This window comes from Sander vitreus, chromosome 16, assembly GCF_031162955.1.
Source record: "Sander vitreus isolate 19-12246 chromosome 16, sanVit1, whole genome shotgun sequence".
Classification (NCBI taxonomy): domain Eukaryota; kingdom Metazoa; phylum Chordata; class Actinopteri; order Perciformes; family Percidae; genus Sander; species Sander vitreus.
In genome coordinates this window covers 6150484-6175951 of record NC_135870.1, presented here as the reverse complement: position 1 = coordinate 6175951, position 25468 = coordinate 6150484, and the positions used below count along the sequence as shown (strand labels likewise).

Sequence of the window (25468 nt, the reverse complement as noted above, 5' to 3'; positions counted from 1 at the left end):
GAAATGAAGCACAAATGGAGTTGGGCTGCAGCTAACTATTATTTTGAGGTTGAAAGTTCATGGAAATTATCTTAATTCAAGTACCACTTACTAGCTTTTCCTGGACTGTGAGATCCAGTTAAAGAATTATTTTGTAAATCTATTATTTTCATTATCTATTAATTTACAGATGATTTCAATCAATGAATTTGTAATTGTGTACAAAGTAATTTAAGTACACCTTGAGTAAGGATTATTTTGTGTATATATATTCATAATATTCATTAATATACAGATGATTTCAATCAATGAATTTAAATTGCTAGATTTTTCTGGAGTATGAGATCCAGTTCAAAATTCTGGTAAAAAGCTAGTAAGTAGGAGTATTTTGTAAAACTATTATTAATTAAATGAATTACTATATAAAACTGTAAGCCATTGTCTCTGTGAGGAAAAAAGCTCATCTTCATTTGCAGCACCTGGGCAGGTTGATGTTATACATTAGGAGACAATAATGATTAAAATTAGATGACAAACAGGTTTCATTGGTCACCAATAGGTGGCATCCCAATCAAACAATATACTTCCCACTATACCTTTAGTACAGTAAATATATATTTTAAAAGCAAACTGAAGTGCAGCAAATTAACAAAACAATCTATAAAATTTCTTCTAAGATTGACTCCAAAACTGGCATCAACTGTTTTACTTTGTCGTATTAGCAGCCAACCAATTTCTCAGACTTAATAAACTTAAGTGTGTCTGTTTTCTGGGCCATATCTGGCAACCTCCGGAGTGGGCCTGCAGGAGGATCTCATGCCCTCCTGCCGAACTCAGATATACCACAACAGCATCTCAGACCACTGAAACAGGAGCGCTTTCTCTTGTTACAGCGAGGACTAGCTGTTTTGACCCCTGTGGGTCCCTTGTCAGAGTTGTGAGTGACCAGTGTGGGTCATCTATACTTCGCCAAGGGTGTCACAGTGTCATGTTGCTAGGAAATGGCATATTACCGCTGCCAATCATGTGGTAACTTGAGCAAACGTCAGGACTTAATTTTGGATCTGATGCTCTGATTCTTATCAGGATCCTACAGTACTGTATGTACTGTATACGTTACATCCTGTGTCACCATTTTTGTAAAACACACCGTTAGATGAAATAAGGATGCATAGCTTTAAGGTGACCCTGCATTTACTGTAGAATAGAGGAATGCGAGTTGTATCTATGTGGTCTGCTTATAAGCTGCACTTTCAACACGGAAGTAAAGCCTAGTCATTAATCATGGGATTCTTTCACAGTAAAAATAGCCACTGTTACAAATGCACTTAGCATGAAAGCCAGGCTGACAAAAGTTTACATCTTCATTTCACTACTTCACCTTTTCTTGCCCTGAGGACTATATACTATATACTCGATCAGATGTAGTTTGTATGATGGAAATCAAAAGTTTATAGTTGTTAAGTTGTAAGTCTTGACAAGCCTCTTGGATTAGCTGGAAAACGCATTGTCACAAAGCTGAAAACAGGGCTGTTTTTCTGACTTTGACTTTTTAGAGATACGTGGTTCTCACAGGACAGAGATGCTACAAACATATGATGGTCTTCTAGAATATGATGCATTGCCGTAGATTAAACTTCCCAACCGTATATAAAGGAGGTAAAATAGGCACAACCTTAAACATCTACATAGTAAAATGCAACATACATTACACATTAATGCAGCAGGAATATTAATCCAGAAACATCAGATATACTAAGTAAATGAGTACATTTTGCTGATACGTACCTTTACTTAAGTAAAGTTTTGAAGGCAGGACTTTTACTTGTAGTGGAGTATTTTCAGTGTGTAGTTATTAGTATTTAAAGTAGCCTAAAGCATCTGAATACTTCTTTTGAACCCTAAAGGTAGAGTTCTGTCAACTGGTCGATGAAATATTTAGGAGATATTTTTGTAAATCAATAATATCACTTGTATGTACATCAGATTGTGTTTGGTATGTGGAGTATTTCCAACAGGAAACCACCATGTCCTATCTACACTGGTTCTTAAGAAGAAAAGAACAAATTAAAGTGAAGTGCAATAGATTGACCTCAATGGACCTGAGATAATCATCAAAATTGTATTATTAGATTTACAGAGAACTCATACGCTGTACAAACATTCTTGTCTTTTGAGCAGAGTTATTTAGATTCCTTACTGTTGAAAAATTGAAAATATAAGACCAGAGACAGAGAAATGAAGACAACAAAATATACATCTTCAGTGTGATTTATTTAACAAAATATGACCTCCCCTTTAATTGGATACCACCACAGGGTGTTCCAATTTTTACATAAAAATATCACATCTCCTTTTTATTAATTTGCTGTTAAAAATGGAAGAAAAAAAAACTGAGGAGTTCAGAAAGAGAGAGATAGAGAGAGAGAGATGTGATTTCAACATTCATTCTCAAAGAAGTGTTAAGACATATTCAACATCTGTCACCATGTCTGCTTAGAGGATTGTAAAATGAGAACAGATGTATATGGTAAACATGAAAGCCAGACACCCGGTAAAAAATAAATACAACTTCTCAGTAGGAGTAAACAAAACATAAGGAACCAAAACAAATCATCACAAATCATGGGGCTGAATAAACAGTTAAGATTGTATGCTGTGTCAAGCTTACATGCATCTCTTGCAAGGAGAAAGCGACTGCGGCCAGACTTGCATCAGCCCACTGCTGCAGCTTATTGCCATCCCTGCCACATTACATTTTTCCACACTAAATCATCATCATTTGCAGAGAGAACCCTGAACATCCAAGAGCTATTACACAGCGTCCAACCGTCAATTTGCTGAGCCCAAGGGGCGGCAGAAGTCACCCAAGGGCAGTCATTTCTGTTGCAAAAGTATCCGAGCAATGTGCAGACATGCAAGTGCCACATGTGTCCTCTGATCTGAGTGGAGCCTGATTAGAAACACCAAATCTCATATATAATCATAATGTATGAAGAAAGTGTAAAGATGCACTCAAATCAAAATCATGGACTTGCACTCCCACATCCTAGATCCACTTGAATCCAGTCTTAAGTCAGCGGAAGCAGCAACTTTCTGCAATTAAGTAAAAGGCTTAAAATAATAGTTGGACATTTTTCTAAATGTGATTATTGGCTTTCTGGCGGAAAACTTTCGAGAATAATAATACCACTCTTGTATGCTAGGTTAGCTTAGAAAAAAAACTTGAAACAGCTAGCCTGGCTCTGTCCAGCAGCACCTCTGAAGCTCGCTTATTAACTCGCTTTAACTTATTTGTTTAATACTTACAAAAACTGAAGTGTAAAAACATGAATTCACCGTTTTACAAGGGGTTAAGTGCTGGTCTTTTTCTTTGCTAGGAGCCGTAACTTCCTATCTTCCTGGAAACTGAACGCTTTTACACTTCTACGTATTTAACAAACAAGATTTAAAGGTGCTGGTAGGTGGGTACCTTTGGACAGAGCCAGGGTAGCTTTTTCCTCCTGCTTCCAGTTTTGTGCTAAGCTAAGCTAACTAGGTGTAGTTTTATTTTTAAGAGAAAGATATGAGTGTGGTATCAGCTTTCTCATCCAACTCTCAACTAGAAAGCGAATAAGTGTATTTCCCACAATGTCGAACTATTCCTTTAAACATGTTAGTAGATGGTGTATCACTGGTAGCCCAGAGCAGATGCAGATCCAAGTCTTTGACTGTAGAGAGCGTAATGAGGGTAGTACGGGCCTGTGGTGGGCAGAGAGTGCAGGGAGATGGAGGAGGGTCCAGGGGGCAGATGGACCTTACTGTAGGGGTGATAGCGACCTAAACCCAGGCTGGGGGGCGCCCTGAGAGAGAAGGAGCTGGGCATGGCGCCTGGACTGCTCTGGTGGGGGAGGTGAAGGTGGCAGGAGGCAGGTCCAGAGGAGGAAACAGAGATCAGCTTACTGTCCATTCCCAGAGGCAGGGCTGTGTGTGTGCGCAGGTGAGCCAGGAGCTCGTCGGACGTTGAGAAACGTTTGTCGCACGGCCCCCCGGCCGAGACCCAGTTACAGGCGTGAGGGAGGGGATCATTGTTGAGCATGAAGCCATACGTGTAGAGGGGATGTGAGAGGGAGGAGGACACGCTGGACGACATAGAGCTTTGGTGGAGGGAATGCAGCGGGTGGGAGGGGTACACCAATGGGAAGTTTGATTTGAGGGTGGAGGAAGGGTCGTGGATGCAGGAGTTGCAGTTGCCTCCGCCGAGATGGGATACACCCGGATAGCTTAGACAGTAGGGGTCCCTGCATAAACTCTGCATGAAGGAAGGAGGGGAGGCACCTGTGAGAGGGCTAGAGCTTGGGTGCTTTCCCATGCTTCCTACGCCGAGGCCCGACTTCGTCGGGTCCAGCCCGGGAGCAAACTGAGATGGGTAGCCAGCGTAAGCCCCCACTACAGATCCGTGGTAGCCCATATTAGAGGAGGGCAGGGGGTAGAGTGGTTGGCTTGTCTTATAAGGAGAAATGGGAGTTAGGCGTCCAGGGCGGAGGTTAGGCTGGGCAGACTCTGCTTTACCTCCCTCATGGTTGGAACCACCGTCAGAGCTGCTGTTACTGCAGTTCGTGCTGGCTCGAACGTGGCTGGAGTTTGCGTCGTGTGGACTGTCTGAGTTGGTCTTGTTCACGTCAGCGTCTTTTTTGGGATTATTGCTGCTCGTGCTGGTGGGACTGCCCTGCTCATGTACAGTTTCTCCACTAGGAGTCCGGGAGTGTGACGTAGGCTGTCCACCAGGAGACTGACTCTGCTTGTGAGGCTGCTGCTGCTGAGTGTGTCCTGGTGGGGTGCTGCTGCCTGCTCTAGAGCTGGGTGAAGCAGCGTGGGGCGGATAGGATTGCAGGCCGTTGACTGAATTTCCATTAGTGGTGACATTATTGCTGGGTACCCTGAACCCAACTTTATCACTGCCGCTGTGAGAGCTACTGCTGGTAACTCCGTCTCTGCGACAGTCTCCACTGCCTTTGTTGTAGGGCTTGAAGCTACACTTGTCCTCCCCAGAGGGGCGGTGCTCCCCGAGCTTCAGGCTGGAGCCAGACGACCGACTGCTGGTCTCCTTGTCCCCCTGGCTGCAGGAGGAGCCCAGCTTGGAGGAGGACGGAGGGTCTGGTTTACCAATCTGAGAGCAGGTCTGTGCCAGCAGGGCCAGTGGACTCTTCTTGGCATCCAGCTACAAAAAAAATATAGATTCTGATTAGCTATTTTATTGGACTCTGCACAGACATTTAGCTATGCAACAAAATAAGGCAAAGTCTAAGTACAGTAAGTCCTCTGTATGCCTGTATACTGTTGCTAGTAAACTAGTAAATAGCAAATAGTTATCAATTAATCTGACTATTGTTTTCTCGATTAATACTTTTGTCTATAAAATTACATAAAATAGTGAAAAATGACCAATATGATTTCCCAGAATCACATGGGACGTCTTCAAACGATTAGTCGGTCAACAGAAAAATAATTGGCAACTTTTTTAATAATCAATTCATTGTTTCAGTCATTTTTCAAACAAATATATATCTGTGGGATTTTGCACTTTTGGTTCAACAAAATAAGACATTTGAAGACATCACCTTGGGCTCTGTGCGGTTGTAGAGGGATTTTTTTTTGGTTTTTGTAATTTCATACACTAAACGATGAATCGATAATGAAATTAATCGTTAACTGCAGCTCTGCTTGTTTGTTTTGTCCTACCCAACAGTGTAAAACCTAAATAGCAGTTAACGATCACATATGACATACAGCAGCAAATCATTCACATTAAAGCAACGAACACCAGTGAAACTACTGAGTTGAAAAAAGTTGCTTATTATTGACTATTAATCGCTCCAGCTCTCATTTAAACATATAACTAAGTCTGAGTATAATTAATCACTTGTCATTACTTGAGTGTGTTAATATGATTAAAGATCAGTTATGTCATTTGTATAATAATACTGTATATTACTTTATGAATATGACAAGCGTCAGCATGTTTGTTTGATTGTATGATTTTATTCTCTCTACTGAGGAATTTAAATTGGGATTTGTCTTTGCTGTCATAAGGGATGACGATGCAAAACATTTTCACCACTCTGCAGTGCAAAAGAACTGTCCTCCCTAAATGATAAATGTGTTTTTAAAAGACAAAGAAATACCTCAATGCTCACTGGTGCGGGCGTCAGAGGCTGTAAATATTCCGGGTGTAGCAAGTGTCCAGTGTGCGCAGTCAACATCTTGATAACTCGGATGGGAAGCCGCTTTGCCTGCCGGAGTGGGTCTAGAGGGGTCAACAAAGAGACCACAGCACCGGGACGAGACTTTGTACTGTCGCTGGTCTCACTGAGCTCGATCGGCTTACTTACTGATCCTAAAGGGCGATATTTCATTGGGGAGAGGGCGCTGCGCTTTAGGTGGATGTGCGTTATTTTTAGTCCAAAATAAGGTTTACAAGTGATAAATGTAATCCATGCAGCCACGTCCCATAAAAAAATAATAAACACAGCTGGACGTCCTTAAATGTCCCGAAGGACGGAGAAGCCTCTCAGTTCGTTTGAAGCATCTTGATCTTCCGACACGGCTCCTATACTCCAATTTTAAAACAAAAAAACAAAAAGAAGTCCACTGTGTGAATTGCAGTGCGCAAAATGGACACAGTGCCTCTTCTGTAAACGCATAAAAGACTTTATATACTTTATTTATTCCAAGTGTGGAGAGGAAACGTCCCAATGCGTGTTTTCGGTCCGGACTTCAGCAGCTCACTGATCACAACAGGCAGGACTTCAAAGTGTCCGCTGGGTGGCCGCATCAGTGATGACATGGGCGGGGAGGTACGCGCGTGAAGGCGGAGCGACGGCATCCTCAAAGTGACAATCCTTCCACCAGCTTTTGACATAGTGGCGGAGGAAGTAAAAATACTATAGTGTAAAAAAAACTCCGTTACAAGTTAAAGTGCTGCATTCAAATTTAAGTAAAAGCATAAAAATACAAAAGTACTCATTATACAGAATGGCCCATTTCAGATGAATATATTATATTCTGATGCATTACATCACTTTTTTATTTTATTTATTTAACCTTTATTTAACCAGGTAGGCCGTTGAGAACAGGTTCTCATTTGCAACGGCGACCTGGCCAAGAAAAGCATAAGCGTACAAGACAACATACAGTTTTACATTCAAACATAGTACAAGAAAACAGAATAGGCTACAAAAGGTACAGATTAAGTAGGCAGTTCAAGCCGGCGCAAAGTGAGGTGTGAGTAAATCGATGGATATGCGAAAGTGGTATGGTGATAACATAATATACATGAAATAGACAATCTATAACATTGCTGATAAGTAGTAAAGAGTCAGAATACAGCTAGTGTAATGTAAATTGTGTTCAAGATATAGTGTTGTGGATCCAGTGATCAGCTATAACGCAGTATATATAAATAGATCTCTAATAGAGTGTATGGATGTACTGAAGTTACTATACAGTTAGTGCAATATGTAATCTAGTTAGTGATGTGGATCAGTAATAACACAGTAAACATGAACAAGACAGTCTGTCAAAATGCTGAATATAGTAAAGAGTCAATATACAGTTAGTGCAAATATTTGTCTAGGTAGTGAGGTAGAAACATGAATAACAGTATACATGAAAAGAGTCTATATGAATATTAAATGCTGTTTTGCATTGCATTGCGTTGCAGCTGGTAAAGGGGGAGCTCATTTTAATTACTTTATGTACTGGTGGGTAGCTTTATTTATAATAATATATCATAATTTATTAGTTGATTTTTATTTTGTAATAATAATTATCTAAATCTGCAAATTAACTACAGCAAATATATCAAATGAATGTAGTGGAGTAAAAAGTACAGTATTTACCTCCATAATGTAGTGGAGTAGAAGTATAAAGGAGCAGGAAATGGAAATAATCAAGTACCTCACAACTTGAGTAAATGAAATGATTACATTTCACCACTGTATTTACTAAAAATATGATAAATGAAGTGATCTGCACTCACTACTACTACCACTGCTCTATATATTGTCCACTGACTGTTGTCGTAGTAGTTACACAGGACGTCATATAATTAAATTTGCAGATGATACTGCTGTGATTAGTTTACTGGAGCGAGATGAAACTGAACATGGTCCAGTGTTGCATGAATTTGCTGACTGGTGTGAAGCTTCCCAGTTGCAGTTGAATACGTCCAAGACAAAAGAATTGGTCTTTGACTTTAGACATGGGGCTCCCTCACCCACTGCGACTCTGATAAGAGGAGAGGAGATAGAGATGGTGACGGAGTGTAAATATCTCGGTCTCATCATTGATCATAAATTATCATGGGATCAGCGTGCTGATGCCGTTTTTAAAAAGGGTCAGCAACGTTTGTGTTGTCTTAGGAAACTTAATTATTTTAATGTCGACAACAAAATTTGGACTCTTTTTTTACTCTTTATCGAGAGTATTCTCTCCTACTGTATTGTATGCTGGTATGGACATTCAAAAATCAAATTGGGGAAGATTGTTAAAACCTGTGGAAAAATCATTGGTAGGCAACAGGTAGAGCTGTACCAACTATATCTGACCAGATTGGCACAGAAGGCAGATAAGGTTTGTATGGATACAACCCATCCACTTTCAGTGGAGTTCAAGCCGCTCCCTTCCGGTCGTAGATATAGATACCCCAATGTCAGAACCAACCAAGCAAAAAACTCATCAATTCCTATGGCAATAACCCAATTAAATAAGGTGTAGGGAGGGGTATGACTGAAGGAATAGATGTGAAGTAGGATAATGTGCAGTAGTTTTTATTTTTTTATTTATTTATAATATTGTGCAATATACTCCTTTTACTGTATTCTATTTACTAATGTGTTGGATAGGTAGCGCCGTGGATGTCTGGTTCAATGTTGTGTTGTGGATTATGTGTCAATGTGCCTGTACTGTACAACAAATTGCCTCTCGGCAACAGTAAAGTTTTCTATGTCTAAGTCTACTTTTCTTCATGACTTATTTGTTATTAGGAAGATAATATAATACTTTAATTTATCACATTTTAATTGTGGGGATTTTTGGCCTTTATTTACTGTCGCAAAAAATTACCCATTTAATTAAATTTTACGCAAAAATTGGCAAAATAGTCAACAACCACCTTTTTGTGTATAAACTGAACAATTATATGGCCTAAATCTCTGGGCAGATGTATCTGTAAGCCAAATGTTGTGTTTAATCAGGAGATGCATAAACAAAAGAGCACAACATTGGTGGGCATTTGCCCAAAATGTTGTCAACCATGACTAAGAGAAGAGATCGGATCTCACACGAGGTTTCAGTAACAAAGACTAGCAGACAAATCATGAGCGTTGAATCATAAGGTTCAATCTCAGACTGCAGTTTTAACATCAAATGTTTGATATATGACCATTTCAACTCTAAGATTAGTCTAAATGGAAACTTTGCTCAATATGTCAGATGGTATAATTTCCAGCTCATGAAACGTAGATCTAAGGCATGAGCAGGGACGTCCCCCACTGACAACTTCACAGAGAGGGATACTATGAGTGTACTGGGATGCGGTGCATAAACCCCTTATTAAAACTAAAAATGCACTTTTGTGAGTGTAATGGTGCAGAGAACAAAGTCAGTGAGCAGTGGAAATAAGTCATATGGTCACATGAGTCATCCTTCACTCAGTTGTCAACAAGCAGATGAGTACACAGCAAGGCAAACACCAAAGGGTTTACAAGATCAGATGCTCGTTTTTCATCGCAAAGGGCAATTTGCATCTAAAGTTGTAGTTCAATCAAATCTGAACACGTGTGTGTGTATATATATATATATATATATATATATATATATATATACACACACACACGATACACATATTTTTAGATTCAGTGTGATATATATATATATATATACACACACACACACACACACACACACACACATATTTTTAGATTCAGTGTGAGGTTTCACTTCCCGAGGTATGTATGTATGTATATGTATATGTATATATATATATAATTATCTCTGACTAAACATCCATAAATCTGCTTTGAAATCATAGAAAAAAAACACTCCTTATAACAGAACTTGCCCAACAAACAAAATCAAAGTAATCAAGTAATAGTTATCTATACATCCATGGGTACAAACAGGAACTGCAAATAGCTAATTCAGCATATTTGAATAGTGCCAATTTTGCAAAATGTAAACAAATAAAGAAAAAACGGGGCTGAAGAGATATTTTATCTCAATAGGACCTTTCTGGTTTAATAAAGGAAACATAAAAAAATAAACAGCTAGCTAACTGTCTCCAAGGCAACATTACTTCTTGTTTACGTCCCACAAAGCACCCAAATTATTATGGTAATTGTGGTTCCAAAACTTAGAGCATGATTATCTGCATTAATTTACCACATTTGTCTGATTTCCTAAACTATCTGAAGTTTGAAAGGTGCCTAACACTGCGTTGTGCTGAATACTTTTACCATCATGAGATTAGATGTAGGACTTTTTTTTAAATGCTAAATGCAATTTTGAAAATATTTTGTTATTATATTAAGGTTTAGGACATGCACACCCATTTTCTTTTACTTTAAAAAGTCCAGGTATGTTTTTAATTTTGACACGTGGAGTGACAGATCATTTGTCTCCTGGCTTTTGCTCTGAGCATTAAAAAAAACAAACAATAAAGTATACAGAACATGTCACTATAGAGTCTATTTTCTTTTAATTTATGCCATTTATACCAGGGAAGAAAAATGTGAAAAAGACAGATCGCCTCTATATTAATGGTTTTATAAATCTGGAATGTTAATAACTTTATTGCATTACCGCCTGCTGACTGACTTTGCAATGAGCTAATTTTGTTAACCTAATTATACAATGAATTGGTTAAAGTACTTAAAAATTACGGCTGACAAGAACTATTAGCAGCAGCCCAAAATAGTCTCAGTGTGAGGGGCTTTGATTCTCTGAATCCCTTGCCGCCTCAATTGAGTGCGAAATCATTCCTAATCCCTCATAACCTGTGGGCAAAAGGAAGCATAATGTGAATTAGCTGACGGATACTTGTACATATCCTGCAGGGTCCTCCTTAATCTTCAAAAGCAATGGTTCACATGTAAATATAAGAAAAGGGTAATAAAATAATACTTATGTAAAAGCACATGCAGTCTATTTTTAAAATTACCTTTTTTCTTTTTTACAACCCTTGTTTACGATCTGAAATCAGTATTATGCGACTGTTTAAAAAAAACTACATTTGGCTAAAGTAACTGTCGCCTTGACCTCATGCCCTTAACAGCATAAACAGACACTCTGAGCCATCCATCAATGTCCCATTTATGATAAGAAGCAGAGTGGGAGCACCATCTCATCAGGAAACAAGGTCACAGTCTGCACCACTGAAGAGGAGAGAGCACTGTGTGGTTTTAGGGGAGCTGGGGGGGGTTTGCCTTATCAAGTGTTGGCACAGGAGTTGTTAGTATACAGGCACGGATCTACTAAGTGCATTAATAACTTTCCTTATATGAAACTGCAGATCTGCATCTAAAAGAATGAGTATTTATGTAAATGTTCAAAAGATTAAGGAGCTGGCTCAGGAGAAAGTCAGACACAAAGCCTGTATGCATCAATCTGTAAGATAAAGTCACAAAGACAAAAAGGAGCCTGACGAGGTTGCTTACTTATTCAATTCTCCCCACATAAAAACATAACGAACAATATAACTGAAATTATCTAGCAATGGTGCGGCCATTTGTTATTGGTAAATGCAGTGTGCAAAGTATACCAGCCTCATATGGAAACCAATCATTCTTGATACCAATCATTAGTGCTGGTTATAGTGGCAATGGCCAGCCCAGTAACTGTAGATCTTTAAACCTGAAGGAATTGATTTTTTTGGCCACTTTGGGGCAGCGCAACAATCTGTAAATACAACATTGACATGTTATTTTAAGTTATATGGCAAACGTGCTAGCAATCACAGGGTTTCCTGCAGCGTTTTACGGTAGAGGCAACTCACCTGAATAAAGAAGCCCCTCCGCTAACGTTATTAACTTTTTATGAAATACAGTATTAGTAGTATTAAAATAATACTCTACTGATTTAGCATTGCACTCCTATAGCATTGTGGGACTCATGATAGTAAGATAAGTCTAAGCGACAGAACCAGATATCATCTTTTTCTTTCTGCGCAGTCTTCATCCTTCACAACACCTAATGCCTAAATTACCCACAATGCAACTCGACATAGATTGATTTAGCTGCTAAATGTTCCACTATGTTCACCTGCTAGTAGATTTCAGAGCTTTTTTTCCAGACCAATATTGTAAAGTTGTATCCCAAAAACCAAAACAATGGGCTGAAAGATGCTCTGTAGAGCTGAGTCGAACTGTAGGTTTGTCACTACGAGAGACTCCTTTAACATTGCACATAGTTATTTAATACATTTTTTAATATAAAAGTAAAGATGAGAACATTTTGAAATTCAGTCTTTAACTTTTGCGTTCCTCAATCTCGAGTCGTGTTGTGTTTATGCAGGTCAAATTATATTTTCTCTCACTTATAACTCTTTTACATACCAAGTTATGGTACAGATGGTTTGTTACCTTTTAACGCAGATTTTTTTTAAATCATGCTCATTCTTTTATACCAAGGTGGACAAATGTTGGACATATTGAATTAGCTGTTTTAACCCATTTTTACACTCACTGCAAACAGGTTTTTCATGGATTCTTGGTTTTTGTAACTCCTATCCAAAGTGATGTCTTCAGGATGATGGGTATTAGCAAGAGAAAGGGCTGTGGGAGAAGAGAAAGAAAGAAGGTCAAACACTGAGAAAAAAGGACACAATAAACAATAGGGCTCTTCTCTTCAACTTCTCGTGACTTGCCTTGAAGTTGGTCATTAACAAGCAGTGGCACTGTGTCTGTGAGTGATTACGGTTTCCTGTTGTTGCTTAATTTGAGACGGGTTTCCTCTTGTTCCCTTATCTTAAAAACATAATCAAAGTGGCAACACATGGAAAAACAATGGAACCAAATTTGAGACATGGACAAAAACCAGTCTTAAAGACGACAAAAATGGCGTTTGTAATGTGCTAAAAGGCAAAGAGTATTTGATGGTGTGTTCATTTTTCTCTTTGAAGTGGCATTTAATAAACCTCTGGAGACGGATAGTTAGACATATTATAAAGTACTAAACACCGGATGTGTCCTTACTGAACCTTTTGGCATTTTATTCTAAAATGAGAACAAAACTTTTTTTGTCAAGATGCTTCCTAAACACTCCTTTAAAAGTCAATTGACACTTCATCAAAGCCTGCGCACCTGCTCCACCTGTCAAGCTTTTTTAAATTTTAGCATGATGAATGTTCAGTTTATACTCAAAATCTGTACTAATATTTAAAATAAGTCTTTGATTTTACACAAAATTAAACAAAAGCAAACTTCCTATTTCTAGCTGACAACCATTGATTATGTTGGATGAGGAGCTTTAAGATTTGGAAGCAAGGAAGAAGTAAGCTAATTAGCCAGACATGCTAACATTAGCAGCTTACTGACAGTAACTAAACACACTTTAATCCATTCCTCACAAATGCAAGTAGACATCTAATGATCCTGCATTAAAAACTAAATCTATGCATATACTTGCTCACATACAGAACAAAAAAGAATTAATTCAGAGTCATTAATTGATTGTTTAGTACATACTGCACTCATCAACTTGCTGAATGTCTAGAATTTTTCCAATGATGATGTGTCTGTCCACCTGTCTAATCAACTTTCCACACACACACACACACACACACACACACACACACACACACACACACACACACACACACACACACACACACTTTGCGTGTCCTGTGTGTGGAACAATCCGGAGAGATCAGGCTGCCAGAGGACGCCAGCCTGCAATCAGATTGTACTGTGCTATTCAGTGAAATTTCATTGGACATCAAAGATGTTTTTTCACACCCTTCTAGATTTGGCTATTTGTAGAGGATCTTATTCCAAAAACTCAGAGCTGCCTGCTGGCTACTGTGTAAAAAAGGGTTCTTGTTTTTACTGCTTTAAAAGGCTAAATACACCTTGTTTTATTGCAGCTTTTTATTTAAATACATTATTAGTAAGAGCAATACTCTGAACAGGGGGGTGTCTTCTTTTTTATATTTTTTATACATGGGTAAAAGTGTATGTTTAGGTGTAACGTTATACCCAGCTAACCAGTTTACTAGGAGTAACCTAGCATTACTACCAAGGCTAAAAAGTTTAACTAGCATTACATTACATTATTTTGTGGGTTTACAGGTTAGAAAAAAAATGTGAGAGGAACGTTAGCATCTCTGTACATCCAATCTAGATGCTGACATGTAGCTCTAGCCCAAATCTTTTAGCATTATATCATGTATGTAGCCATCAAGTGAGTTTTTATTTCATTGATGGGGTGCTGGTTTTTAAAACAATTCAGACCGAAACGTTATATTAACCAACTCTTGGAGGTAACGTTAATTAACTAGCTAGCTAGCTACAGCTAATGGAATTTTCTAGCGACTAAACTTTTAACATGTCTGGCTAACTAGCTTGCTAGAAGTAACTAGTGTTACTGAAAAGGCCAAGGAGCATAACTAGCTTTAGGCAACAGAACATTATTTTGTGGTGGTCAATTGGCACTCCCACTATGTACTGTAGTATCCCCCCACTTTGTAGCAGCAAAGATGCTATCTCAGAGTTTTGAGGAACATTAGCATCTCTTCTCTGTAGCGTTAAGTTTGCCAAACTCATTAGTCCCGATTTTCAAAGCCTCTTTTCTTGTAAAGGTGAAACATAACCTACTGTTTGAAATTCCTAACAATAAAGCATACATCTAACCTCTGAGTTGCTTGTCGGAAGTACGTTTTTCTGTAGTTCGCATCTAAACGGGACAAGCTTTTAGCATTATATCATTTATGTAGCCATTGAGTGTGTTTTTATTTAATTAATGGGGTTCTCATTTTAAAACAAGGCAGCCAGAGAAGTTATCAACCAACTTACAGAGGTTACATTAGTTTGCAAGCTACAGGTGATGAAATTGGCTAGTGACAGTTGTTCATTTTAGGCAGGGAAGCCTGCTCTACGTGGGTCTGAAATTAAGGACCCATTATTTATATATAAAACATACAGTATATATTATCATTGTAAAGTGCATATGTGCCATAGTAGAATAGAAAGCAGTGTCCCTTTTTGATCAAATTCCCAAAACACTGTCTTTCACATACATAATTACAACGCTTCCTTTACACATATACAGATTTGACATCCACTCTTGCAAAAGGTACTTTCTACTTTTACTTTTCAGGGTATTTTAAAGATCTAGTGGATCTGTGCTTGACTGCTGCAGGGGAATTGATTGTGACTGCACAACCCTGGAGGCGCTAAACAAACCTTTCTATTGCTCCCTGTAGCCTTCACTCCACACAGTTGCTAGGCAATCATTTACCATTGATCTCCCTTCTGTTTGTAACCCTTCGACAGATGCAAAGGCTTATCACATTTTACGGGGTTTATGCCACAGATTCATCTTATTGTAACGCTGATGTCGATCTTAATCACAAAAGAGTTCATGAAAAAGTTATGATAAACTGCAAAATATCTTTATTAAGAACATAAACCATTTAAATTAAAATGTTTTGCATTGCAGGTTAAGAGGCTTTCCTAAGCTTTGGTTGGAGGTTTTGAGGCTAAAAGGTCAATGTTAACAGGCAAGGCAATATGGCTTCTTTATTATGCACTGCTTCCATAGCTAATGTGCTCATTGAGTCATTGGGGAAATTTTAAATGTTGGAAAATGGTTATTGATCCAATTGTGCGGTTTAGTTTTAGTTTTGCAGCTTGTAAATTAGAAATGGCTTTTCTGTGCATGATACAGATGTAATAAAGATGACTACTGAGTTCTTGGTCAAAGCTAAACTGTTTGAAGGAAAACAACAAGTCCCTAAAAGCAGTAATTCAGTTGTAAAACCGTAAATAGGGGAACTACATTGCCTTTAGGATGTGGCAAAGTGTTTCAAAGCATTTTAATAAGAGAGAACAATGGAAACTGTAAAAATTGTAAAAATGAGAGCGGAAGCTCTTTAAAACGGCACAAATTTGGCCTGTAAATATACTATATTCTGTCAGACTGCAAAAGCACACACATGATATATCATCATAAGTGTAACCTTTTTTTACAGCACTGATAAAAGATTACCAGCAATGTTACACAGTCTGTTGAGTTGTTCAATGTGTCCTCTTTTGTATTTCGTACAGATTCCATGTGTTTATAATGAGAAGACAGGGCTGACAAAGAAGTCAATTGCTCTCATAGTGGATCCCCATTAATCCTGAACCCGTCTATAAAATCAAAGAAGCAGTAAGCTGTAACAGAGCGCTGGACCAGGAACTATGCCACACATTGATTCACCCTGTTCAATAACTTGCATTGATAGATAACTCTCTGGGTTATTTAAACAAAGCAACAGAGAGGAAGCAGTGAAGGCGACTCTCCTCACATACTCCCCACTTTGATGGCTTTATTTACTTAACCCTCAGCACAACCCTCATTTATGTCAGGAATGAATCCACGCACCATTTAGAAACCCAAATGTGAGCTACATCAAACAGTCTGTGTTCCTGCGTGCATACAGCTGCATGATCACCGGTCAGTAGCAGCCATTTCAACCCCAAAACACACAATTTAGAGAAGGAGAAGATGCATTTCTGCGTTCGTCCCACATCTGTCATCGCTCAGCACACACCACATGCCTCCTCTTCTCTCCCTCAAGACACGCCAGCAAAGCAGGCAAAGTCTGTCATAACACTTGACTTGTGGTTTAACAGACTATGGCAACACTGGGAGGTGGTAAATGAGATTGCTTTCTTTATTTGTATTTCTGTCTTTGCAAATAAATCAAACCAAGAGCACGCATGTTGCGCTGAATAAAATCAAATTGACCTGCATTCACTCTATGTTTTCTGAATGAAAAACCACTTTCAATTTCAAATTCTGTCAGACATATAAAACGTCCCTTAGGCAAAAGGTGTCCGGTTTCAATCTTGTGTGCAGTCGTGACAGTTGAAGGAAGCTGAGAGGGATGAGGGCAGCCATAATGTGCCTGTCAGTCACAGAAAGGGGAAGGGAAAAAAGCTGTTGTCAAACCACTTGTCAGGCTTTGATGTTACAAAGGACAGAAGAGCTCAATTAAAAGGCCATTATTGTGTAAGTAAATCAACGCCTATGAGCCATGTCACTTTAAACAAATGATCCACATCCAGCGGCACCACTCTAATTTATTTAACGCATGATATTTGACTGCAGAGATCAAGATAAAGAATGCAGTTACTGCTTGGCTGCGATGTTCAGAGAGAAGGATGAGGAGGAGGATGATGAATTATTTCAAATGAAAGCAGTATTTTCTGTTCTTGTTGTGTACGGTGGTTATTTACAGTATTTTTATGGCTAATTCTGAAGATCATGTGTGTCACCCTGTTTCTAAGACTCAAAAAGTCATGAATTATTCTGTTGATCACCCAACATGCCTCTCCTTTAGTTTGTGATCACAAAGTGCTCTATTTAGGAAGTTAGATTGAAATGTCTGGGGTCTAATTTATTGCTCCAGGATGAATACATGAATGTGAAGTAGCACCATATTTCACACACACCACCCCCACCCTTGGACGGAATATTATTACCGCTGCCCCAGAAAGTTGAGGAGGGAACCGTTTTTCACCTGAACAAGCATTACGGTGTCATGTTGAACATTATTCACCATGTGCAGAGCGGTCTGACATGCCGTGAAATATTTTCTGCGCTGACCTCAGATTTCTGCTGAAGTAGGACAGTTTCCCCTCCAGCTTCAAATGTACAACGGACTTTAGAGGGTGAGATAATGTCATGATTTTCCACAGAATCATAAATACAGATTTACTCCTGATATCTTTGAAGCATGGATTACACTTTTTCCATTTGTTCGCCTCCTGCTATTTCACTCCCACTTGCTCTCTGTAACTCATATTCATATGGGATGTTGACTCAGAGGCTTTGATGACTTCTGCTCAGAAAAAACATCTGTTAAAAAGATTATACTTTAATGTGTTATTCAGTGGGTAAATAAGATAAATAAATCTAATGTTAACACTAATACAGTAGAATACATTTAAAAAGGAGCAGAGTTGTTTTTTTTTATTTCCTGCAAAGGCCAGGGAGCATAACTATCTTTCCATAACATTATTTTGTGGGGTTACGGGTACAATTAGAACAATAACCTGTTCTGGACTGGCACATTACTGTGTGGGAGCCTGATGCTATATCAGAGTTTTGAAGAATGTTATCATCTCAACATTAGCCCCAATGTTTTAGCATTATAGCATTTAGTGTGTTTCTAAGTTTATTTTATGAAGTTCTTGTTTAAAAACAGAGCCAGCCAGAGACGTTATCAACCAACTGTGAGAGGTAACATTATTTAGCTCGCTAGCTACATCTGATGAAATTTCCTAGCAACATAAACGTTAGCATGCCTGGCTAACTAGCTTGCTAGAAGTTACCTAGTCTTACTGCCGGGGCCAAGGAGCATAACTAGCTTTGCATAAAAATATTTTGTGGTATTTTATGGGGCCAACTAGCATGTGTTCCACTGTGTAGTATTCCCCCACTGTGTAGGAGCCAAGATGCTATATCAGCGTTTAGAGGAACATTAGCATCTCTCCTTTGTATTGGATTCAGAAGCAGTTTTCAGCTAAACTCCTTACCCAAGATATAATTCAGTTTGCCAAACTAATTTGTCCTCATCCTCAAAGCCTTTTCACTTGTAAAAGTGAAACCTAACTCACTATATACTATCTCAGTTGCTGTGTAGCTTCATTAAATATGCGCTTCATGGCTATATAAATGATATAATGCTAAGTGTCTTTCATGGGGTTCTCATTTTGAAAAGAAAAAGACAACCAGAGATATAAACCAACTCACGAGGTTACATTAATTAACTAGACTAGCTACAGGTGATGGCATCTGCTAGCAAAAGTCGATTTTCTTATTCGACGACTAGCTAAGTTGTCAATTTACTAGCTGGAAAAAAACACCAAGCAACCTTTCAGCAGAAACAAATGTAAAATTGCTGACTAGAAATGAGAAGCATGACAAAAGTTTTTTGGGGGATACATATTTGTCCTCTCTTGTCAAGAATATGTAGCTTTAGCCTCAATCTTTTAGCATTATATCATGTATGTAACCATGTGAATTAGCTAAACAAATTGCTAGCGGCATTTCAGCAGAAAGCAATCAAAGGTCTCGAAATGAGAAGCCTGACACGTGGTAAAAACACTTACACTAAGGTGTTATTTGTAGGTAAAAGTGCAAGTTTTCTCCTCACTTCCTCCCGAATGGTGCTGTAAATTACTCACAGTGCGGCCACATCCATCCTCAGTTTTCAGTGTCTCGTGTGTCTATGTGCATTTCTGAATACATGTGGGTGGTGTTGGTGAGAGCTTACCGCAGATTGTCACGACAATAACAGAACTAAAAGCACTTTCCTCTGCTGTCATCCATGATAAATGGGTTTCAGAACAGGACTGAGCATATATTATATCACCTGTAAGGTATACACACTGCTGAGACCATAACTCTTTCTTTACCAGAAAAAAAGAAAGAATGGCATTGTATATTTCCCCACTCGACACATTTACAAGCTCTCCCTGTTGTATAAACTCAGTGATTGGTATTTCAAAGCACCTTGTCAGGCCAAGTAGTGAGCACTGCCAGCTGCCTCAGCTACCTCAGCAGACAGTAGGAGGCATTTCAGAGAAAGAAAGTAAGACTGAGAGAGTTATTGCCTTTGGAAAGCCGAGTTCCTATTAAAAAACTCTCTCTTGTGACTGTAAATTTATAATGTTTGTGCTTGCTGCTGTTAAAATCAAAACCGTTGCCTAGCCAGGGCTGTTCATTCCACATGAACCAGTTGGGAAAGATTTCTGCCTTGTTACAGGAAAGCCCCAAACATTGGAAAACAGTGGCCCAACAGAAGAAAAAAAAAACCTATATTTTCTTAGATAAATGGCCTTTTTCTGTATCAACATGGACAGATGAGATTAATCATCAAGTCAGAATATCATAACTGAGTCTCTGAGTGGATTTTTGGCCACGTATTTGGCCGTTTTCTTCTTTTATGTCGTCTCTTGCTGTAAGCCTTGTCACACTCTGTTACAGTCTATCTGGACACTCACATATTTTTTTATTAAAGCTTGAGCAAGGACAATTATTGTTGTGTAAATCTTTTGCCCGTTTCAAAGGATTACAGTAGTGTGACATAAGTCATACAGTTTACGGTTCTTCACGCACTGACATGCGCTCAACAACATTATATGGACAACATGAAGGAAAGGAATGTTTCATCAAAGAGTCCAAATGTAATATTTCTCATATGTTACTTAAGGAAGCCCATATCCACCAGGAAAAGAAAAGAAAGTAGTTGATGCATGCTAAAAATATAAAGTACACATGGTCAAGTCAGAATTATGAGATAGTAAATCAAAGTTTTGACTTCTATAGCCAATCAGAGATCTGATTACATCCCAAATTTGCATTACCACGTTTTTACAATGGTGAGGACCAAGAGTGTCACATAAGGTAAAAATAAAAGAAAAACAAAAGGAAAAGCAAATGACAAAAAGAACTGCTCTTCCAATTGCTCGATTAAAACCTGTACTGTTAATTTATTTTGGGAATTCAGTTATTTCTCTTTTAAGAAAGAATTATCGGTAACACTTTACTTGAAGGTATCTACATAAGATTGACATGACACTGTCATGACACATGAACCCTAACCCTAATCATAACCATAATTTGTCATGACAAAAACCGAATGACACTTACTAAAAGAAGCGTTATGTCATAAACGTTTATGACTTGTTTATAATGTTTATGACACGGACATGTCATGTCACTTTTATGTAGATACCTTCATGTAAAGTGTAACCGAATTATTTATGTAGTTATTGACAGTACTATGTTGTTTAGAAACACATTTTTAATTTTACCTATGTATTGATATATTTATAATTTTTGTAATAGTCCTTCATTTTATTGCTCATTTAAACATGAATTATTGAAATACCTAATAATTTATAACCAACTTATTGACGAATTGATGTCATTGTTTGTAAAAATTGTTTATCAAATCCTGCATTTACTGACCAATTAGATATCAATTAAAAGATGTTTCATAGCCTTTTGCATGACACCTCTGGTCCTCCATACAACACAATCATTTTAATTAAGTCAAAATCATGTCATTTGTTATTTAATTATTTTTCCTCTTCAGTTTTTATTTGACATTATTTTCTACATTTTCTTATAATTTTCTTTTCCTTATTATTTATTTTATTTTCTTGGCTGAAATGGGCTTCCACAGTTAGTTAATGACCCCAAACCTTTGCAAAATATCCACTCCATCCTGCTTTTGCTTTTGAGCTGCTGTGTTTCCCTGTGAAACAAACCTTTATCTTTTATTATATATTATCTTTTTCGGAATAGGAGGGGGATCCAGACATTACCGTCATTCTAGAACAACATGTAAATGGCTACAATCATGAAATTAAGTTTTTAAATTAGGCTGCCACCCAGAGCACACACAGAGGAATATTATTTTGACACTTTGTCACCCTCCGGGGGTGAAAATGGACCCTTTTTGATGTGTGATCCGCCAAGACTCGCATCGGCAGGCAGATTTTATCAGCAAACAAGACAGGCAAGCAGAGAGAGCGCAAACTAAATAAAAGGGGGGTGCATGATAAAAATGTCAAGGATTATCTTCACTTTGTGGGGCGCTGTGATGTTGTATCAAAATGGATTTGGTGGAAATGATTTGGCAGGAAGAGAAGCGATGATGGGAGGAGGGGGGAGGCAAGATACAACAAGAGAGGGTTGTAAGTATATGTGTGTGTATGTGTGTGTGTGTTCCTATTTAAATTGTTCCTTTCCTGATTACTTTCTGTCCTGACAATAATTTTATGGCTGAAATTAAAACATTGTGCTGTCAACATGAAGTAGAAATACATGCTGTCCCTCCATTTCTGTACCATTTGCATAATTGAGGGAAAAAAAGAAATGATTGTAAGCGAGTAGGAAACTTATTGTTGATCCTTCAAACTGAAACTTCCAACCATGTATGCTTGTTTTGACCTTTTATCTTGTGAATTTAAATGCTGCCAAAGTTATGAGCTGTGGATAAATCAAAGCCATTTCTTTTTTTGTCACTCGGACCGAGGCACCATTTGTTCCATGCAGGGATCTAGCCTCCTTGTATATACAAGTATCCTCACCAGCATCAGCATCAGAGCGGCAGCCATCTTTCCAACAGAAGAACAGATGAGGGGTGTTGCCTCTGGAACCATCAGCCCATGTGGAGAGTACACAAGTTATTAGGGAGCTGTGACGCCCAGCACTTGTGCTTTACTGGAATCGTTGAAGGTTTTATCTTTCCCAATTGGCTACTGGTTCTAGGAAATGACTCAGAGTAGGATGAAGACAACGGTCATCCCCCAAATACGTTGTTTGAAGAATCCTGACGTGTACATAGGAGCCCGTTTCTGCCAGTAAAGGGAATAGACGAAAAGTTAAACATGAAAAACACTCACATTGAAGAGATGTTTTGCTGAGTTAAATCCAGCTCTGTGTCATGGCAGTGTGGGCACAGCACACAGAGCTCCCAGCTGAGTGGAGCAGTGGAGGTCTGCTGAGATCGGCAGACCTTTGCTGCTCTGCTCCTCTGTGCTCTGGCGCAAACGATGATGCAGAGCTGGATTAAGATCAACCAAAGTATCCCTTTAAATCAATAGTTTGACTTACTAAATTAAAGAGATAAGTACAAATGTTGATTTTAAGTCAGGATTATGAGCTACCAATTTAAAACCGTCACATCATTTTGTTTGAAGTTTGGCTTACTGGGGCGACCTCTAGCTCCCCCAGTAGAGTGTGCCCCATATAGGCTGAGTCCGAATCCGACCCACGGCCCTTTGCTGCGTGTCGTCCCCTCTCTCTCTCCCCTTTCCTCTTCAAGCTGTCCTGTCAATTAAAGGCCGTAAAAGCCCAAATAAGTTTGGCTTACTATTTCTTCATTTTGAATTTGTATTTCATAATTATGACATACTATCTAAACATTTTGACAATCTCATAATTCCTAATTTAATATCTCAATTTTAATTCAGTGAACCAATATTTTGACTTACTATCTCTTCATTATGATATCTCATAATTTTGGTAAGTAAAGTATGTCAAAAGCTTGACTTTTCCTCTAATAATTTTGATTTCCCGTGTATCTCTTTTTTTTTTTTCAGAAAAGGGCTCTTCGGTGTAACTTACAAAAAAATATTAATTTAATTTATATAAGAAACAACTATGAATTACTGGTATGTATGTATTTTTTCTTCATTTCTGTAAGTCAGTGTACTCTGATGAGATACTACCAGGAAAGGGTGTGTAGCGTTGACGGGATTGTGTGATTATTGTTTTACCACTTGTGTGTGTGTGTGTGTTGCCTAAGGACTGTCATTTTGCTGTCACCCTGCCACTTAACTTTGAACGCTACTCCCCCCCCCTCCTCCCTCTATCTGTCCATCATGTTGTCACAAAGTCTGACAGGGAGGATTAGAGCTTTAGACGTGTGCACACGTATGTGTGTGTGTGTGTGTGTGTCTTTGTAGTCTTCACCCATGACCCACATTTTTTTCAACACAGGGCCTGAAGGCGAATGGGAGGGTTTCAGGTAATGTGTGTGTCAGTGTGTCACTCCAACCTTATCATCTATGCTCGGCTGAATCCAGACTGCCTGTGGATTATCGCTGTCATCACCTGAGAGGAATGCAACCCAGTCTGTCATGTTCGCAGTTTTGATCTTTGAAGAGCGACAGGGACACAAACACACACACACAAATAGTAGCATCCGCAGAGCCGGACTGGTGAAAGACTCCATTTTGGATCTTTTTAAAGAAAAGTGAAAGATATAATAAGAAGTGGAATGTGTTTGTTTCTCACTTTTTCTTCCTTGTTTATGAGCTTCAGATCCTTTACTACTAAAGTACTGAGTACTACTTTTGCTTATTTTTACTCCGTTATATACTGTTGGGTAGTTTAATCTACAGCGATGCGTCATATTTTATAAGATCATGATATGTTTGAAGTGTCACTGTCTTGTGAGAACCACGTATCTCTAATCTATAAAAAACCCGAAAAAACAGTCCTGTTTTCAGCTTTGTGTTGATGCCTTTTTCAGCTGATCCAAGAGGCTTTTTGAGACTTTATTTAGCTTAAAAAGTAGGGAAAGCTGTGAGACAAATGTAGTGGTGTAAACAGTACAACATTTGCCTCTGACATGTAGTGGAATAGAAGTACAAAGTTGCATAAAATGGAAAAACTCAAGTAAAAGTACAAGTACCTTGTATGTGTACTCAAGTATAGGAGTCGAGTGTACTTCCACCACTGTCCTCTTCCTCTTGCTCAACCACTCATCCTGAGGCAAAACAAAGACACGGAGCAAGCCCTGACAAAAGAAGGAAACACAAGGGAAGAGGAGGAGGTGAAGAAATGAAAACAAACCTGAAAGCAGAAACCTGTTGACACACCGAGCAGAGGTATTGCTCAAAACTGGAAAGCACATTTCAGAATAACACCTTTGATGTGAAGAGAGGAAGAAGAGTGTAAGTCAAGTCATACCTTTCACTCACAGGGGTGGTGACATGAAGCACAGACTGTCGTGCTGTTTACACTCATCGAAGAGACATCTGGAAAAGACGTCTCTCCGCTCTCTTTTGACAAGAAGACATTGTATGCCTCGCTGTGGCGATCATTGGCAGGCCTGACAGCAAATATTTACCCCCAAATCTCTCAGGTCTTTTAGCTGTGTTGCTTGCAAAGAGGCAACATTAAAGAAGATTGATAGTTCAGATAGCAGAGGACAAAAATGGCAGGAAGAGATGAGGAAGCACACACATCTGTTAAATCTGTAGCCATTAAGGGGCACAACATTGACACATCATCACCTTTTAAGTTTTTATATGGTGAGCTTGTTAGCAAGCAGTTACATATTTACACATCCAGCAGTTACGGATATCTCTTTTAGCTGTTTTGAGGGAAATATCTGTCTCTAGCTACTGAATGCTCCACTACCTTCACCAGATAGTCTCTAACTGTGTCTGCTGCTGTTTGCTGCTGAGCAGGTAGTGTAGAGTGGGTTTTAAGAGCTTGACGCCATGAGAGCGGTGAGAGTGAACCAAAACAGTAAAGCGGTGGCCTGTACAGCTAAACAATTACCTTCTTAATTCCTGTGCTCTCTCTCTCTCTCTCTATTGACTCTGTCCCCCTTCATGCTGCCCTGCTGTCCAGGCAGCACTTCAATAAACAAAGCCGGGGGAGCAAAATGCTTTTCAATGGGTGCATCCTGCTGGCAGGATCTGAGCAGGCTGTT

At 38.8% G+C, this 25468-nt stretch overlaps 1 protein-coding gene and 1 long non-coding RNA gene across 4 annotated transcripts; both read right to left on the bottom strand.

Annotated features, from left to right (window-relative positions):
* Nucleotides 1–2234: 2234 nt before the first annotated feature.
* On the bottom strand, nucleotides 2235–6776 carry LOC144531517 (zinc finger protein 703-like). Its single transcript, XM_078271711.1, has 2 exons — nucleotides 6144–6776; nucleotides 2235–5179 (listed from the first exon to the last, which is right to left on the bottom strand). Exons 1-2 carry the CDS (start codon nucleotides 6372–6374, stop codon nucleotides 3650–3652), a joined length of 1761 nt encoding a protein of 586 aa, XP_078127837.1. The 5' UTR covers nucleotides 6375–6776; the 3' UTR covers nucleotides 2235–3649.
* Nucleotides 6777–9857: 3081 nt separating this feature from the next.
* On the bottom strand, nucleotides 9858–24611 carry LOC144531760 (uncharacterized). 3 transcript variants are annotated; one of them, XR_013503250.1, is made up of 4 exons: nucleotides 24440–24611; nucleotides 23801–23899; nucleotides 22329–22595; nucleotides 9858–12791 (listed from the first exon to the last, which is right to left on the bottom strand). It is a non-coding gene; the product is annotated as an uncharacterized LOC144531760 (long non-coding RNA). The 3 variants fall into 3 exon arrangements; XR_013503249.1 differs by having other exon boundaries at nucleotides 23801–23856; nucleotides 24440–24608; XR_013503251.1 differs by lacking the exon at nucleotides 9858–12791 and adding an exon at nucleotides 16874–17128 and having other exon boundaries at nucleotides 23801–23856; nucleotides 24440–24610.
* Nucleotides 24612–25468: the final 857 nt, after the last annotated feature.

Excerpts from the sequence above, each read along its gene's own strand:
- LOC144531517 (XM_078271711.1), bottom strand. The coding sequence starts at position 6,374 with ATGAAATATCGCCCTTTAGGATCAGTAAGTAAGCCGATCGAGCTCAGT. Across the intron at positions 5,180-6,143 it reads CCGCACCAGTGAGCATTGAG|CTGGATGCCAAGAAGAGTCC; the intron begins GTATTTCTTTGT and ends TTTTTTTTGTAG.